Source organism: Taurulus bubalis (genome assembly GCF_910589615.1).
Source record: "Taurulus bubalis genome assembly, chromosome: 5".
NCBI classification, from domain to species: Eukaryota; Metazoa; Chordata; class Actinopteri; order Perciformes; family Cottidae; genus Taurulus; species Taurulus bubalis.
Window position 1 is genome coordinate 19228631 of NC_136593.1, and position 18768 is coordinate 19247398.

Below are 18768 nucleotides of genomic sequence, written 5' to 3' on the forward strand. Positions count from 1 at the left end.
GATCCTGTCTCTAAAGCTTTTGTTCAGCAGCAGTAGTAAATCTTCCCCTCAGCCTGACAGTTCAGCAACCAGGCCCACTCTAATCCCCAATTGCTAGAGTCACACACCGTCAACATGCCTCTCCAGTTACCACCGCCTGTCTCTCATGCGCTGTGTGACATCTGTGGGAACAGAAAACACTGTTTTTTTTTATGTTTGTGGGAAAGAATTTAAATCATGTATTATTTTGTGTGTGTGTGTGTGTGTGTGTGTGTGTTCAGTAATGCCTGATGCTTGAGGGTGTTTCATTTTGAGGACTTTGTTTTTGCCGCTTCTCAGTCTTGAATTCTCCTCCTCCGTCCACCCACAGGTCTGCCTATCAGCACATATGGCAAGTTCTGCTATCGGAAACTGCAGAAGGTGGCGATCACTGGAGGCAAAAAGGTAAGAATAAAGAAAGGGGCGTAAAACATGAAACTTTCACGTGATAAAAATAGGACACATCAGACTGAGTCACCCAAGGTACCGTCGACCGAGACATGTAATTACAGGCCCACTGACGCAGTCACAGGTAGAGACGTAAACACAGACCCAGTCATAGTAGTGCAGCTGCACACACAGCCATGATTAATGTGTTAGACCCTGACACGCACGGGTAGTAAATCTCTCTCCTTTCCTTTTACCTCTCACCGCTCCAGGGTCTCCGCAAGCCCACCTTGGAGGAGATCGACCACAGCAGGGGGGCCATCGTCACGCCCTCCCTGTTCGGCAGTTCTCTGGAGGAGGTGATGGAGAGGCAGAGCGAGCTCTTCCCCGATAGGAAACTGCCCTGGGTGCAGGTTCAGCTTTCCCAGTATGTCCTGGCTCTGGGCGGGGCTCAGACGGAGGGCATCTTCAGGTAAGGCAGACCTAACTCGGGACCCAAGTCCTCACCTGCGTGCCTCGACTTGAGCAATGTGTAAGAGAGGAGTCTCGGAAATTAGACGGGGATCTTTATGTGTGTGTGCTTTATTGTGTGCATAAACAAATGTGTGCGTGTGGTCTCCTGTATCACTGTATTCCAGAGTGTGTGTACAGTAGATACAGCAGAACAAACACAGCTTTGCTCAGGAGACCAGCACTGTTTAATTTGATGCTTCGTAATGTGTGTTTACGTTACTGCTTCAGCTTACGAGCACGTGGGAATTACAAGGTCCTGTGTGTTTGTGAAGGGGTTTTCTCCAGCAAACGTAACGTCTTGACTTGTTTTAGAAAAGTGTTCCCTTCGTCAAAACGTGCTGGATTCGGATGTCCCCGCACAGCGGCTGTTCTGAGCCGCGCATGTTCCGCTTCTACTGTTTTCTGTTTCGTGCCAAAGAAGTCCTGCAAACAAAGAACAGGCTACTTTCAGCCACCAGGCCACATTTGAAGCCAATTTGGGGTCGCATGGGTAACGGATTTGCCACAGGGCACGAAGAATCTGTGTGATAGAAGTCGAGCTCCCTCTTGTGGCCACTGAGTGTAACTGCTTTTTTTATTCTTATTTTTTTTCTTTGTCATTTTCAGAGTGCCTGGAGACATCGATGAAGTGAATGCGCTGAAGCTCCAAGTAGACCAGTGGAGGATCCCGGAGAATCTCTCTGATCCCAACGTTCCTGGTGAGGAAGGGTGTATTTGGCTCATTTGTTATTGTGTGTCTGTGTTCAGGCTCCACGATATGAGGAAAATAAGCCATAGCCCATTACTTTGTTGAATATCACGATGACGATATTACGGTATACTGCCGTTCTGCTGCATTCAGTCTACTGCTAAAATACAGCAAATTGAGTGTTGAATAAAAATGGAAAAAAAGGTAAATTATTATGTAATCGAGATCAAAAGGCAGCAATTAAAAAAACTACTATATTTCAACTAGCTCAAAAAAAAGAAGACCTCGAGAGCAATATCGCAGTCTTTTACCATCACAACACTAAGAGCCCCTTTGTCTCGTGCAGCCTCTCTCATGAAGCTGTGGTATCGAGAGCTGGAGGAACCTCTCATCCCGATGAACTTCTACAAGCAGTGTGTCAGCAACTGTGACGACCCGGTGGCGGCCATCGCTGTGGTTCAGTCTCTGCCTGAGCTCAACAGGCTGGTGCTCTGCTACTTCATCCACTTCCTGCAGGTAAGCAACATGTTGACAGAGGAGATTTTTGAAACACGCCCATAATTTGCCAGGTTTGCACCTGTCCTTTTCTTGTGTTTCCATCTTTGCATCGTCAGGAACTAAACTAAAATTGAACAAACAAGTCATTTTAGTTTTTGTCTTTTGTTTCCAAACGGCTCCCTTTTTCCGAGCCTCGCAATAACCAACAAACACAGGACGCACTTTATTTCCACACTTGCTTGGGTCGTTCCACACTGATACTCTTCGGGGACTGGCCGGCTATTCTTACACAATTCCTTTTTGCGTACAGTGTTGTCGTTAACTTCAATCTTTTTACCTTTACTCCCAAAGAAATATTTGTTTTTAAAGGAATTTGAGCTCAAACTGATTGGGACTCATCCACTGTTCGCTGCAGGTCAAAGGTCTGCGTGTACACTCAGCCGTGCTCATGGCTGTCCCTCTCCTTGATTCTCCAGGTATTCGCTCAGCCGTCCAACGTGGCTATAACCAAGATGGATGTGAACAACCTGGCCATGGTGATGGCCCCCAACTGCCTTCGATGCCAGTCCGACGACCCGCGGATCATCTTTGAGAACACGCGCAAGGAGATGTCCTTCCTGAGAATGCTGATCGTTCACCTGGAAACGGGTTTCATCGAAGGGGTGGTGTAGACCCCTCCCCCCCCTTCCCGGGTGCTAAATCGGCATCTCCGGTTACACATTTACAATCGTGCGCAAACACTGTTTCGGTTCACACCACACTGGAAGATCTCTGGGTCTGATGTTGCAACACGAGCAGTGTGAAAACGGCTCAGACTTTGGACCCCTTGTTTCTCACTTGCTTTCTCACGAGAGACAAAACACAACACCTGAGGTTTCACTGTGTTCCCTTGATACTAAAATCAACAGTGACTGCTTCAAAGTGTCCCGCTTCGATGGCTGTATTTTTCTAAGCGCTGCATGTGAAAACAGATTTAGTCCGAATGGGCAGGACGGCAGTTCCACGGGACAACTGGGCTGTGAAAAGCGAGTCTTAAGAGTATTTACTTTGGAATTAGTCGCATTCACATTACCCCTATAGACCGCAGCGTTGACATTCTGGTTTCATTCGTGTGTGTGTGTGTGTGTGTGTGTGTGTGTGTGTGTGTGTGTGTGTGTGTGTGTGTGAGAGAGTGATCGTCTGAGCGTGTAAGAAAGACACACCCTTCCTTTATCGTGTACAGAAAGATTAAAAAAAATATAAGAAAAGTAAAGGAACTCTTGGAATGGTGTCTTATTAATAAGCTTGCCTGTGCTGTCTCGAGTAGTTGTACCGATAGCCGGTCTCCTCGCATTTCATTTTACGAGGCACAAGCAGCCGCTCCGCCACAACCACTCTGTGAGAACAGAGCCTTCATTTCAAAGCGCAAGCTGGAAGGATGTGCAAAGAGCTCTTTTGTAGCGGATGGCGGCCATTTCCTCAGAAAATAATCTCGGAAGTGCTTTGATTTTACAACTCTAAACAGTCGAGTGAAGCCAGTGTTGTAATTACAGTTTATGTCATAGCGATGGGCGGAGGTTGGTAATTCAACTGATGATAATCTCTCTTATCTATATATAGATATATATTAATATATCTATAGATAGATATTTTTTATTATATTTTTATTGGATTCGTGTTCTTTTGTTTGTGGTCTGTATGTTTTTTTTTTTGGCTCAGGTCTTCTAATAAAACGGGTGTTGGATGTGTTAACTGTACATGGCCTCCCTCACAGACGGAAAATTTACTAAATCTACCATAAACCATAAACCCAGATACTAAGAATGGAGTATTGTTCAACTGTGGAGCACTATGAGAATGTAGATTAAGCTTTGTGTGACCCCTCTCAGGCTTTGCCTATATGTAAATAAATTATCTGTGTAAATAGCATTAACTCTCCTTCAGTGTATTCTAATGATCCAGGTTAAACGTCGCTGCAAAGAGCAATAAAAAAAAAAGTTGTTTTTGTAATTAACTGTTAATTTCTCTGCTGTAACCGCCTGCCTTTTGAACATAGGACGGATTCAAACCACTCTCCGTGTGCGTGTGTATATGTGTGTTTGCATACCTGTTATAATATGGAATGACTGTCCATAAATAAAAGTTTGTTCAATTGTAGCTTGGATGCCTTGTGTTTTATGTATTTTTTTCGTGTTTCGCCAGAGAAGAGAGTGTAGTGTCTTAATCAGTCTCTAGAGAACATTTACGTTTGCCTCTTTTTACAGAATTAAAATATTCTTCCATGAGTTGAACGACAAAATCTGTATTCGGGCTTGGGGGGGTAAGCTCTTTTCATACATTGATTGAAGAACAAAATGTTGACGTAACAAAATGAGGGCCACAAACACACACAGGCACAACTGGATTTTTAGGATATTCTCCTGACCACCTACAGCAAGCAGTGAGATCGCCAGAACTTTGTCCTAAATACCCTCAGAGCATTGAGTTCATGTAATTGGAACCTTTCATATATTTCTGGTGGGATTTTATGACATTTAAAAAAAAAAAGTGGGCTCAATACATGGCTAAACTAATTGTCATATAACATTTTTTTTATTTGTACAACAGTCTAAGGGGGTCAACTCACAAAATAACATTGCATGTGTTCCTTCATTTGGATCTTGAAAACGTTAACGTTTCAATCAAGGTGAACACTGTATGTAAAACATGTAATTATATTGATTACCACCTTAATACCTCAGTAAACAGGCCCACTTCCATCATTATTAGTGAGTAAATAAATGGGCGTATTCAAAAAAACTAATTATGAAGAAATGTGAAAGTAGAGGCAGTTTCATGCATTTCTCAATCCACCAGTTCCAGAGAGAACGGCCTGTAGAAAGGAACACTCATCTTACACAACCAGACTCAAAACAAGGATCTATTGGTCTCATTTTCTTAAATAGGATATAGGCCTCTCGTGTCCGCTTTAGACACACACCATTCAGAGGGTTTCAAGGGTCTATTTGAGTTATGAAAGTCGTATTCCTTTGTATCCGGGGATGCACAGGTGAACGGGTTGGCAAACAGGTACAAGCCTCTCCCACATCCTGTCACACGGCATCACCCTCACACTCGGCTGTTTGTCCTCTCGTGTGCATCACTGCACTAAACTGACACCTACGTCAGCATGCCACTCTCTCGCAATCGTGTACCTGTCGGGCATTGGTTAGAAAGCTCGGGATAGGCATGATTTGTGGCCATGGCAACCGAGAAAGAGGACCTCGGGCCTCGGCCTGTGGCACGTTAAAGGCAAACATGTTTTTATTAAACCAATCCTCCTCAACGGCAAAAACATCAGCCTTACTTTCATTATTGTGTTTGTATGAAATTAAGGTTTCACCACAGTATTTTAGTTACAGGTACTATGAGAGTTTCATTTAGTTTATAGTGTCATAGTGGAGTTGTATCATATGTGTAAATAGTCAATAAGCATACATGTTGTACCGGAAGTACATACATATATATACATATATATATATACATATATATATATATATATATATATAAATAAAATACATTACATTTGTATAGCGCTTTATATAGTAGCGTCACAGGTTAAAAGCGGATATAAATAAATGAGTTCTAAGTGCTGTTTTTTCTTTACTGTATGTGGAGCCAGTGGAGGTTTTGGCGATGTGATCTCTGGTGCGGGAGAGCAGACAGTCAGCTGAATTATGTGTGTGTGCATAACACATATATTATATACATAAAACACCCACTGGTCAATTGGGTTTAGCTTGGTCACTCCTGTAAATAAACAACAGTTGCTTTGGGTGGACGATGGGTGGCACTATGCGCCCAGATATATTACGGGGAGGACCTGGATAGTGACTTGCTCAGAGCCTTCTCTGACGTATTGGAATCCAAATGCATTACAAGCGTGTCAAGTTATAATGATGATGGACTCCATTTGATTAATATAACTGGTGAGCATGTTATCTCGTGTAACGCCACGTCCTTGTTCGTCTAGGTTTAAAATATATTTCAGTGCTTCAACTTAAAACATGTTGACATGCTTAAAGTCAAGCACCGATTTTAATAGTTGGCTTTCTTTTAATGCTTCAAGGCCCCCGGCCCGGTGTTAGCGCATGCGCAATGTGTCGCCACACTGCCCGCGCCGGTAGTGAATGCAACTGGGAGAAATTCAACTGCGTGATCTGCACTAGACAGGCGGAGGCGGCGGGACCTGCACTTTAGAGGATTACACAGCACATTGTACCCCCAACCGGACAAAGAGTGACTGGAGAACAGGTAGGAAGCCCGTCCCGTATCTCCCAATCGCTCCCGAGTTTAGAAATCCCCAATAACCTCGCGACCGAGGCTGGTTTTGGTAGATGCGTCAACGGTTTTGGTGGATGCGTCAACGGTTTAGTTGGTGCGGTGCCGCATGTCGGCTTCTTCACTTCAAAACAAACGTGACGAAGTAGCTAATAAAACGTAACGTTTGGACATTTCGTTGTTCCGTCCGTGTTGTTGCCTGTGGGCCTCTTGTGCACCGCGTGTTTTTTTTTGTGTTGTTCACCTGGTGCTTTTAAAAGGCTTCGTGGTTGCTCCCCCTTTGAGGGAAGTTTTATGCTTTGCGTTTTCCACGCCGCGCGTTCACACAGCGCGAAAAGTATGACAAAGTAGGCCTCGCGCGAGGCCCAGACGAGCTCGGTGAGTGACTGCTGGCACAGCCAATCAGACGCGAGTACGCCGCCCACACCAGAATCTTTCGGCCAGTCGTGTTCGCCCAGAGCGGTGACGTATGCGCGGGCTGCTCTCGCGCTATCCCCACCGATTATAAAACACTGGACAATAAAGTGGTTAAAGCAGCAGACGTTTGATATATTGAACAACATGAAGCATATTGTATGTTTCTGTTAAAACATAGTTGAGCTCTGTGACGTGCATGTACAAAAATAAATAAACAAAATAAAATAATGATTGACAAAAATAAAATACTGCGCTCTCCCTTTTTATAACAGTAGAATGTCAACATATGAATAAATAATCTAATTATTTAAACATTTAAACAAAATCGTCCCCATCCGTTTCCTGATTCCTGCCCGTGGCATCACAAACCCCTCGGGTCCGCGCGCTGGCTGTGTCGTTATCTGTCTGGCTCTTTGTGCAGGCCACGAAAATGCACATTTATTCTACACACACTTGTATGCATATATATTCTTTTACCGAATAAGGCTGTGGTTCGCTCTTCTCTAACGCGGGAGGCACGCGCCTCTGCCGCAGTCGGATAACTATTGGGGTCTTTTCCGCCGTCTTCCATTGTGTCTGCGCGTGAAATCGGCTGACCAAGAAAACACGTGGGCCGAGTAGTGCGAAGATATCCGGTTTGAACAGCGCCACCGAAAGCAATGGCTCCAGACTGTCTCCGCGACGGGGAACCGATTCGGCGCTGAGGTGGACAAAAGTAAGACGTTTGCGATATTATAACGCGAACCTTTTCCGCTTTCGATAAAGGGGTCCGTCCGCCTGCCTGTGTACCTGACAAAGGAGGCGCTGTTATCGGGAGAGAATTGGCATTTTCTCGGCGAGACTGCGAGATCATCTGCCTCCACCAAGCCCCAGCCTTTATTTCAGACAAGGGGCTTGGTGATCTGCTGCCGATGAGACGTTGTTCGACGAGACAATGACCCAATCTACGCCCGAAAAAAATCATATAAATACTGTTCATCAGACGAGTATTGGCTTGGTGCATTATTGCCTGATAGCTGTACTGATGGGTGCTTTCGGGAGGAAGTGAAAGCAAGTTGTTGTAGTCGTTGCGCCTTCTGCATGGGTAGTATAATAATACTGAATATTCAATTATGGTTCATTATGATGAAGGTGCTCTGGAGGAACCTGTGTGAGGTCGTGCTTAGCCCCCCTCCCCCTCCCCTCCCTGTGTCTTAACTAGTGATCACTGAACATCTGGTATTAGTTACACATTTCATCACCATTTGAGGTACATGGCTCACCGTGATCTGTCGGTTTTTACCCCTTTACACTGTGCAGCACTGTGTCAAGACATGTGTAATCCGTAGCTGCAGTGGTTAGACTGGTAATGTGTTTTTCCCAGTCTGGACTGCATCATTGTTCATACAATGGGAGGGCCATACTTGCCTTCCCAACATCAAAATTGCTGCTCTGGCGCAACGCTGTGTTTTGCTACAGTCTTCTGGTAAAATAATAATTGTTAGCGATGACCTGAAGGAGACGAGGCTGACTGCAAGATTGTCTGTAAAGTCCTTGATAGTCACGCATATTGTGTTCTTGGCTCGGCACAATGTGTGTTTCTGAGTAGTGTACACAAGGTCATAGAGGTTGAGATTTGATTGGTATGTTTATTGGTTAATGTGTGTTTGTGTGTTTGTGCGTGTGTGTGTGCGTGTGCGTGTGTGCGTGTGTACAGGAAGGGAGCCTTGATGTGGGCAGTATGAGTAAGACGCCCCCTAACAGAAGAGGGATATCTTTTGAGGTGGGAGCTCAGCTTGAGGCCAGAGACAGCCTCAAAAACTGGTGAGTCATGGCCTCGCTCATTCCTCCCCCATTCCCTGTAACTGTTCACTTCCCTCACCCTCTCTCATCAATTTTCATTCTATCCATTTTGGGCCGGGTCGGCCGTTATGCGTGTCGACCGAACGTCAGGAGAAAAGAGTGAAGAAAGCCTATTGTTTCTAATTTTGCCAGTAAAAAAAGGCAGCTGGCAATGAAGCGGCCTTTGATCTGGATTTATAACGAAGGACCGTTAAAACAAATAATAAACCGTGACCGTTAAATCAGATTATAAATCAAGAATTAATATGCTGAAGATAGAAAACAAGATTGTCATTGTGACCGAAGGAAATATGTGATTTTCTGGGGGGGTTATGTTTTAACAAACCACGTGACATTTGTGTCAAAAGCACAACAATGTGAACAGCCTTTTGCAAAGGACAAGGGACACAATCTTTTTGATGGAGACACACAAAAAAATAAAATAACACAGTTGTTATTGGTCCTCCTATTCAACTTCTGGCTGTAATGAGTTTGTATGGAAAACATTATAATAGCGTGTCCATTCCCAACACGGCCTAAGCACACTATCCTTCTAACTTCAGGTGTCTCTGGAGTCATTGAGGTTGTCTACGTTTGACATTTTTCAAGATCCACTAATTTCTACTGACCTCATTACATGTTTAAAACGACAGGATAAGGAAGTTGAACCTCTCCCATGTCCGATCACGCATTATTGAATTCCTTTTGTCGTGTAGGTATGCTGCCAACATAGAGAAGATCGACTACAAAGGTGAAAAAGTTCTTGTCCATTACCGCCAGTGGAGCCACCGCTACGACGAGTGGTTTGACTGGACAAGTACCTACCTGCGACCCGTGGAGAGGGTTCAGCTGAGGCGGCAGGGCCTGCACGACGACATTTCGGAACCTGTAAGCATTCAGCGCTTTGCCCGCCTGCTTCGACCCCAGCTGCATGAAATCATTTGATTATTCTGCCCCATTTGTTGGTTATCTTGTGTTCCTTCTCACCTTTTGTTTGTAGCGTAAGCCGAATGGCTGTCTGCTACTTTTACCGGCGAGTAGAATTCTACCGCTATGCTGTTTTGATAAAGATGCTCCAACAGTGCTTGTTTTGTTAGCATTTAACAAGCGCCACCTCCCCGCCACAGTGTGTCCCTGATTGAGTGTCTCCGTCCTCCTTCCAGGGCTTTCACGTGAACGACAAGGTCCTGGCGAGCTGGTCTGACTGCCGTTTCTACCCCGCTAAGGTCCTTTCAGTCAATAAAGATGGTGGGTATCAATGACTTCAGATGTTGAGCCGATTTTGATGAGAACTATCTGAGAACCAATTTTAACGTATTGATACATAGAATTTCAAGTTAAATGGTTTTAATATTCAAGATTTTTTTGCAGGATAACGATTTTAATTATTAAAGTTGTGTGGTTGACATACAAGCTGTGAAACACGTTCTACTTTATCCCCCTCAGCATCCTACACTGTGAAGTTCTACGATGGTGTCATCCAGACAGTGAAGGAGATCCACGTGAAGCCGTTTACTAAAGAGGTAAATGTAATAAGCGAGCATGAACATCCATAATAAGTGCCTTTTTTGCTGCTCGTTTCCTCAACTTCCTCTCTGTCCTGCCTGCCAATAGAGTGGTGGTGTTGCTGGAGGGAAGTCTCGCTCCTCCGAAAGGAACATGGTTAGGAGGGCCCCGAACCGCAGGGACAGGAGGCCCCAGGAGAACGGAGGTCCCAAGAACAAGCGAGCCCGCCGCAGTACCTCCGACCAGGACGAGGACAGCAACAGTGAGGACGAGGAGCGGGAGGAGAGGATGATGAAGAACAAGAAAACAAATGCCGAGGTCGAGGCCGCGCCCACCATCAAGCAGGAAGAGGACATGTCGGAGAGCGCTGACCAGAGCACGCCTGGCGATGCAGAAAAGAGAACAGGACTTACGAATGGGGTGAAGGTGGAAGAAGGCGATGAGCGAAACGAGGAAAAGTGTCGCGTAAACGGAGAGGTGAAAAAAGAGGAGGTGGAAACGGAACTGAAAGGAACCAAGCCATACACGGCGTCGCCCAAGCCATACCCAGAGTTGCAAACGCAGACGCCTGCACAGATGGAGCAGGTGCCTGTCACTATGGCGACCACAGAATCCAATGGCGACGTAGAGCCGAAGCCGAACGTCCAATCGGAGAGCACTCCGCCTGCAGCGGACGTGCCGCCTCCCCAGCCCGTGAAACGTAAGTGTTGATTAAGTCAGTTCGCAGAAATGTCGTTGGATCCTCAGGGTTGTGAAAATGTGAAAATTGCACAGGTTCTGAACACATTTTTAAGACTAATTAATTTCTTTCTTCTTTTCCTTCGTTAGCGGTGAGGAAACAGGGTTTCCACAACCCCAACAGATTCAGCAGAGAACCATGTGAGTACACCTCAAAGGCTGTTCAACAAATATAGCCATCACTTGCATTCTTTGAGGTACTTTCTTCACGCCCGTGTTGCTCCTTGTTTCAGTGTACAGAGTCATCAAAAACCAACCTCCCCCCGTCTTGTCCATCAACCTCGACCACAACCCGTTTAAGTGCAGCGCTCCCGGCTGCACAAAGTCATTCAGAAAGGCCAAGCTGCTGCACTACCATATGAAATACTATCATGGCGAGGAGCAGCCTCTAGAGGGGGAGCGCAGCCCCACAAGGAGCGTCCAGACCCGGGCCTCTGAGAAGCAGACCCCCTCCGGTTTGGACGGCCCAAAGAGACGCCGCACCATCTCTGCCTCTATGCGTGAGTTCCTCTCTAGTTTCACTTGTGTCCTGATTGAAGTGAGAGGGGGGGAGTTTTACTATGGATTTAAAGCTGCTATTTCTACGGTGCTCAAACCCAAATACATTGTATGCAACCCCAAAATGCTTTAATTGATGAGCATCACCTTCTTAAACAAGGCTGCATTGTGAATATTGCGGTTTTCAACCACGGGAAATATAGATCAGGGTTTTTGGCCTTTTCTTTGATGTGTGTATATGTGTATGTGTATATATATATATATATATATATATATATATATATATATATATATATATATATATATATATATATATATATATATATATATATTTTTTTTTTTTCAGACTCCGTTGGGCCTGCCGCCACAGCTCCCCGTGAGGTGAAGACTGCAGGCAGGCGCACATCCGCACCGCCTTCAGTCAACACCCAGGTCCATCAGCAGAGGGCGCTGCTGAGGGAGAAGAGCAAGGAGAACCAGCTGGACAGGAACGGATGCCTGCAGCCAGACAAGGACTTGGACAGGAGTGGCTTTGACGTTGGTCAGTACCATGCAGCATGAGTGAGAACATGACAGCATTGTGATCGCTCTGCACAGACAAGGCTTAACTCTTGCCACTTGACGGTCCCCAGGGTCAGTAAAAGACAAACTGAAAGAGAAACCGAAACAGAAGGACTTCCTCCGTATTAAACTAAAGAAGAAGAAGAAGAAAAAGAAGGCCAAGTCTGGTAAGAAGGGGGTCCCTGGCACAAGGCCTCCAAGCATATCTGCTGCCCTGCATGTGCACCCACTGTGGCATTGTGGAATCGGCTAGCCTGAAAGCATAGCGTACTCATTCACTCCTCTTGGTGTGGGGGCTGAGCCGTGGTGTGTGGGAGAAGTGTTACATCTGTCGCTGGCCTCTTGTCACTCTTGTCACGCCAAACAGAAAGCTCCAACACATTTCTTTATCGTCATAGCTCCTCGCTTTTGCTCCCGCATACGACGACAGTGCGGCTGACGAGAAGCCATATTTTGTTGTGGCACGGATATTGACGAATCCGAACGCAAATCGAGCAGCATCTCTGGTCCTATTTGGCACTCACGTATGCGTTTGGCAGAAAATGCCAGTTACCTTTCACGTTGGTTATTTTCCTACTATTAAAAATGCCTGGCACACGGGCCGCTATTCATTTTTATCCAACTGATTGTCCCTGGCTGTTCTTGAGTCTATTATTTGTCCATGTTTGTTTTTGCCACAGTTTGTCCCCTCCTTATGGGCGTTTGTTTAGCATTTCCGAAGTTGACATTTTGTTCTACATCTGCTCCCCTCCCTCCCCCATCCCCCTCCCTGTATTAACAGACTACACAGGTAGTGAGGAGAATATTGACATCTCAGTTTTGGGTCTTCCGTCCAAATTGAATTTGCCACTCAAATTCCCCCCCTCACACAATCACAAGCCTGAGGCCTACCCCAGCAGGCCTGGATACAGCTACTCACAGCAGATACATGTGGATGGTGGGTATCTGTGTGTGTGTGTGTGTGTGTGTGTGTGTGTGTGTGTGTGTGTGTGTGTGTGTGTGTGTGTGTGTGTGTGTGTGTGTGTGTGTGTGTGTGTGTGTGTGTGTGAGCTTGTCTGTGTGACTGTCCATGGCTTCCTCTTCTCTTCCATTCTTCTATTCCCTCTGGATTCAATCCATCATGTTGTTCCAGTTTGATGTGCACCCTACCCATTATTTGTGTCCAAATGTCGTTGCTCATAACACATCATGCACCTGCAGGGTAAGACAAGATGCAGATGCAATCAATAATTATTTGTAACACTTGGTCGATTGAATCCTGAGCTGTTCTTTGCTGCTACGGCTTGCTTCATCGTGTGATCCACAAATGTGCATTAAAACTCATCTAGTGCAACACGTTTTGATCAGTTGCAAAATATAAATTGTCCAAGGAAGTTGATTCCTGTTGTGTCATTCACATTAAAGGAAGAATAAATATGTATTTCTGTTTGTTACTGTAGATGAGGATAGCATCAGCGACTGGTCCACTGACAGCTGTGGGTGGAGTGACGATGACTTTGGGGTGGATTTGGACGTCACCATGCCTCCCCTGAGTGTCGACTCCGGTGCTGTGGACACAAGTGACCAAGAGATCGTGCGATGTATCTGTGAGGTGGAGGAAGAGAATGACTTCATGATTCAGGTGATTCACCACTCTATTTTTAAAGCATTGCATTTTTTTAAAGTCTTAGGGTTGCATTTATATAAAACCTGTGTGTCCTTCCCTCAGTGTGAAGATTGCTTGTGCTGGCAGCATGGCACCTGCATGGGCCTGCTGGAAGACAATGTTCCAGACCGATACACCTGCCACATCTGCAGAGACCCACCAGGTGAGGGAGAAGGGAAAAAACACCACCTTTAACTATAAATTATACGTAATTCAAATTTGTTTACATCAAAGCATCTGTTTGGCTAATCTAGTAGAGATTAACAAATGAAAGAGGAAGCACTGCGGGCTTCCTCTTTCATTTGAACAAAGTATCATCTGCCACCTAGTGGACAATAAGATCAAGACAGTGTAAAATTAACAGTGGAAGTGATCTTGCGAATCTAAGTCGACTGTGCGTTCAGAAACGTTTCTGGTGGAGCAGCTCGTCCGCCAGTGGCACGAGTGACAAGTTAATTTTAAATCCTTAATTACAAACCACTTTTCAGCCTCTTTTTCCATCGACCTGACACGGCATCTCTGTTCTCTATATGCCTGTATAATTTGCTCTGAGTTCCATAAGAGCAGTTCGTGGTAATGGGGATGATTTGGATTGTGATATTAAAGATAATGATGCTGTGATTATGGTCTCACCCACAGACTTTTAAAAGGAAGCCATTGTTTGAATGGAGGAGACATTGCTAGATTTTTTTTTTTAAGTTTAAATACTTTAAATAAACTGTTAAAAGAATTTTAGACCTGTACTTGCCTGCACTGCAGAGAGCTGAGCCCAGCTCAAGATGACTATTCAAAATCTTTGATCCAAATTGAATTTTAACATTAATAATGATTTTTTCAAATGGAGATTACATTAATTAATGAAAACAAATAAATCTAATACAAATTTTTGTATTGAAGTAATATAAATATTTAAGTACTCCTTTTAACTCCTCCTACTCTGCCGTGTAGCCTGCTGTCCTCTGTGTATTTGCATGTACTCTCTGCACCCAAATTAATGTTAAAACTCCCACGATCCAAGTACACCAGCAAGCAGACACAGCGTAGCTCTTAAAGAGAGGCTCTTGATCCCTTAAAAACAGCTTTACCTACTTCTACTAATTTAGTCAGTGCATTTGGTGATATTTACAATTTGTTTACTATTCCCAGGTCAGAGGCAGAGTCTGCGCTACTGGTACGACCGTGAGTGGCTGAGCAACGGTCACATGTACGGCTTGTCCTTCCTGGATGAGAACTACTCCCACCAAAACGCCAAGAAGATCACCACCACCCACCAGCTGCTGGGAGACGTGCACCACGTGGTGGAGATTCTCAATGGACTGCAGCTGAAGATGAGCATCTTACAGTGAGTACAATGGTACTGCATGGAGAGACTCAAGGGTGAAGTCAAATTTAAATGTGGCAGAAATGATGTTTTCTCACCAAGTTTCTATTAAACGTTTCACTATTTTTTTTCATGTGACATCGGTCTAATCTTTCTTTTGGCTTTTCAGGAGCAATACTCACTCAGACTTGCAGCTGTGGCGGCAGCCCTGGAAGCATCTGGAGAGGTCACGGACAGCCCTTGACTCGTGTCGTGGCAGCGATGCCGCTCCGTCTCCCGTGACTCCCGACGAGGACATGAGCCGAGGTGAAATTTTAATGTCCAACGCTCTGGAGAAGCTGAGCCGGGCGGCCACCGCTGCCACCTCGTCCTCGTCCGGCTCCTCCTTCCCCTTCCCGTCCTTCCAGGACTCCTACATTATCAGTGAACATTGCTACCAGAAACCGCGGGCATATTACCCGGCGGTGGAGCAGAGGCTGGTGGTGGAGACCCGGCAGAGCTCAGAGCTGGAGGACAGCATGAGAAGCACAGAGGAACTGTTGGAGCGGGAGCAGCGCTACGGAAGCCTGCTGGAGACAGACAAGCCCAAATCAACAGGCACCAATTACAAGGTTAGGACTAATCCCGCAGCAGGCGAGGAGGTTCAAAGTGCAGTCTGTGTAGTCGCGGTAGATCAGTGAAATGAGGGTGAGCACTCGCACCGTTCTGTAAAACCACATCGACAGAGTCCTGAAAACGTGCTCATCAAGTTTTACAAAAGCTCAACTTAACTCCCTCCTGCTGTTGGTGGCACAGGCAGCTGGTTTGTGGGCCCCTTTTTTAATTTGTCCCTCCGACAGTTTTGATTATAGCATTTTACATTAGAAGCAGGTAAGTCGTGCCGGTGACATCACATCTGAGTTAATATATATATATATATATTAACTCAGATATATGTATATACAGCTATATATATATATATATATATATATATATATATATATATATATATATATATACACCTTTTTATTTCAGACTCATGGGTCCATATAGCAAAAAACACAAATACAACAACAATATATAAAATACAGTACGAGTAGAATCATTGCAGTTAAAACAAATCACTCGTGGTTAAAAACATACAGACACTTGTTCCAATGTTTCCAGAAACAGGAAGAATACCTTGTATCACTCTGTTGGTTCAGTTAAGGCTTTTATTATTATATTTTCTGAGTCATTTAATCTACATTTAAATTTGTAAATAAAATTCCTCAGCACAGCATGGAAAGTGGGAACATTACGGGTCACAAACATATGACTTGCACTTGTCCATCTGGGAAGCTTGAGTAAGATTCTAAAAGCATCATTAAATGCCACCTGAATGAGTTACTCCAGTGATTCAAGGATTTGACTCGGCCGCTGTTTGACCACCAGTCTTGACTGGTGGTCTTGTTTGTCTCTTGTGTGTGTAAATACTGTGCACTTGTTTTGTCAGAAAGGTGTAAACCTGGCTGTCATGAAAATCTTGTCTTGGCGATCTCCCCCCACCTTCAGGCTTCGACGGGTCGCTCCTGGTTCCAGGCTGAGACGAGGGAAGAGGGCGGAAGAGATCCAGGAGAGGCTGGCGATAACAGCAGGCAGATCAACCTGCTGGACCACATAGATTCAGTCCAGGATGAGGTCTCGCACAGGATGGACTTCATTGAGAGGGAGCTGGACGGTAAGACCTGCGGTGGTGTTGACCTAGTTGCTTACCGTGTCTCTTTAGCAGGGCATAAACCTTGAGCCTAGATATAAATAAATAAATAAATACATGTTGAAGATGACACCTGCTTCTTGTGTCAGTGCTCCATCAATCCCTAAAGTTTAAGTTGTTGGTCAACAGATTCATGCTGGTAACATTAGGTTTCTATCCAACTAGGTCAGTTCTGACCTTTTCAGCATTTGCTGGCTAATAATGTGACCTGGAAGATGAAGCATGTTACCAATAAAGAATGTTAATACTGACGTTTCATAAGAAACCAACCCTTTTCTTTGCCGAGTCTCTCCTTGATACGTTTCTCACCGTAGAACAACTAGACTGTTCCCGCATTATACCTGTGAACTACAAAAACGTCAAAGGCTTTAAGAAGATTTGTCATTCCCGATTTAATATACAGGTTGAGAACTGGGTCAGGCACACGTGCGATTTTAAAAACCCCTCTGTGTTATATCAATATATAAACACATTTGCAATTGACGATTCATGATGTTGTTCATCAGGCTCAAATGGTAACCTGGCATACTAAAACACTCTCAAGAGGGCGTGTCCTTTTTAAGAGCAGGATATTCTTTTTGTTGTAAAAGAAACTCCTCGCCTGTAACCACGTGCTCTGCTAACCTCCGGTCCTTCTTCTGCTCGTCGCCCTCAGTGCTGGAGAGCTGGCTGGACTACACCGGGGAGCTGGAGCCCCCTGAACCTTTGGCCCGTCTACCTCAGCTCAAACAGCGCATGAAACGGCTGCTGACACAGCTGGGGAAGGTGCAGCAGATCGCCCTGTACAGCTCCACATGAGGGCGCCAGAGAACAGCAGCAGCGCCGCCGCCGCCGCCGGTCCCCGCTCGGCATGCAGACGTAGTGCAACGGAAGGAAGCCCACTGGAACTCTGGCTGCAAATATAACGACATTAGTGCAGGTGCAAGACTCGGATTGATCCGCACATTCTCTCTGACCAGACTTCTGCAGCCGTTTCTCCTTTTTTACGCGCTGTGGAATCCGATGCTCCAGCCAGCCGGTGTCATATATTATCGGTTATATGAACATGTATGGAAAGTCGGCATCATAAATCAGGATGAAACACAAAAGTAACCTCGTAAACGCAGAAGAAAATCTTTAGGACCAGATTACACTTCTATGGTTCCCATGCAACTCTAAACCTAATGAATGCCTTTTGTCTGAGCTAATGCTTAAGGTTGCCCTGTCTCTCTCAGTACACAGTGCTTTACACACAGACGCTTTATATTTGAACATTGCAGTTGAGTTCCTGAACCTACACGGCCTCGTTTCTTTTTTTTTTAAACATGTTTTCAAATGGTCACTGTTTTTTACATCAACAATGTCCCAAAGTTCCATTTTGGTCACCCGCCATGCCATACTGCATTAAAGCTCGTCCTGTAAGGACAGACAGACATGAACTTAAAGACATCCAATATGTGAGGACACTGTATGAGCAGTCTCTACGAATAATTTGTTCTGTTTTTGATGTACTCAAGTTTTTGTTTTCTACAACACTGTGAAGTTATTTTTGTCTAAGAATCAAAGGCATCTTATTTTCAGCTTTGAGGCATAACGAGTGTGATTTCTGTTTTCCGAAACTGTAATGCTTCTTTTCTAAAAAAGTCCCCTCATGAGTGTTACGTTTTTATCAGTTAATCTTTATGTGTTTTGTTAGTTAACGCATCCTTTACTTCGATTTACTATTTGCCTTGTCGTTGCTGTCGCACTTGACTCACTGAAACTGTAACGTGGACTTGTCTTTTCTTAAGCTAGCATCTTGTGCTTTGTCGGTGACAAATACTACTTGGAAGACATGCAACTTTATTTTCCCCTTTTCTGTTCCGGTTCATCCGTTTTTTTTATTTTCCAGTATTTAGCTTGTTTGTAAATATGTTATTCAAAAATGTTGCTCTTCTTTATTGAAAACATCCTCCAAATTCATTTATTGTATGCTACTGTACGTGTCTGGCTTAGAAGCAGGGAAATGTCAAAAACAATGCAAACGGATCTGCTGGTACATAAATAAACTATCATTGTTATTAATCACTTCGGGCATATTCTCTGCTATTTTCTCAGTGTGTCTTTGACAGGAATTTGAAGAGCAGGGTTCCTTCTCATCCCAT

The 18768-nt window shown here is 44.7% G+C and overlaps 2 protein-coding genes across 2 annotated transcripts in view; both read left to right on the top strand.

Moving 5' to 3' along the window:
• The window catches only part of arhgap46a (Rho GTPase activating protein 46a), a 29795-nt gene extending 26003 nt beyond the window's left edge, over positions 1 to 3792 (top strand). Inside the window, exons 6-10 of the mRNA XM_079218991.1 lie at positions 350 to 423; positions 678 to 877; positions 1525 to 1616; positions 1953 to 2122; positions 2581 to 3792. Coding sequence (XP_079075117.1) covers positions 350 to 423; positions 678 to 877; positions 1525 to 1616; positions 1953 to 2122; positions 2581 to 2775 — 731 coding nt within the window. The 3' untranslated portion in view covers positions 2776 to 3792. The remainder of the gene's footprint in view (positions 1 to 349; positions 424 to 677; positions 878 to 1524; positions 1617 to 1952; positions 2123 to 2580) is intronic.
• Positions 3793 to 8525: 4733 nt separating this feature from the next.
• On the top strand, positions 8526 to 18678 carry phf20a (PHD finger protein 20, a). The gene is made up of 16 exons (XM_079218931.1): positions 8526 to 8623; positions 9358 to 9529; positions 9805 to 9889; positions 10088 to 10164; positions 10256 to 10847; positions 10976 to 11026; positions 11119 to 11385; positions 11730 to 11924; positions 12016 to 12111; positions 12726 to 12881; positions 13384 to 13565; positions 13653 to 13752; positions 14736 to 14931; positions 15080 to 15521; positions 16444 to 16609; positions 17301 to 18678. Exons 1-16 carry the CDS (start codon positions 8541 to 8543, stop codon positions 17441 to 17443), a joined length of 3003 nt encoding a protein of 1000 aa, XP_079075057.1. The 5' UTR covers positions 8526 to 8540; the 3' UTR covers positions 17444 to 18678.
• The last annotated feature ends 90 nt before the right edge of the window (positions 18679 to 18768 follow it).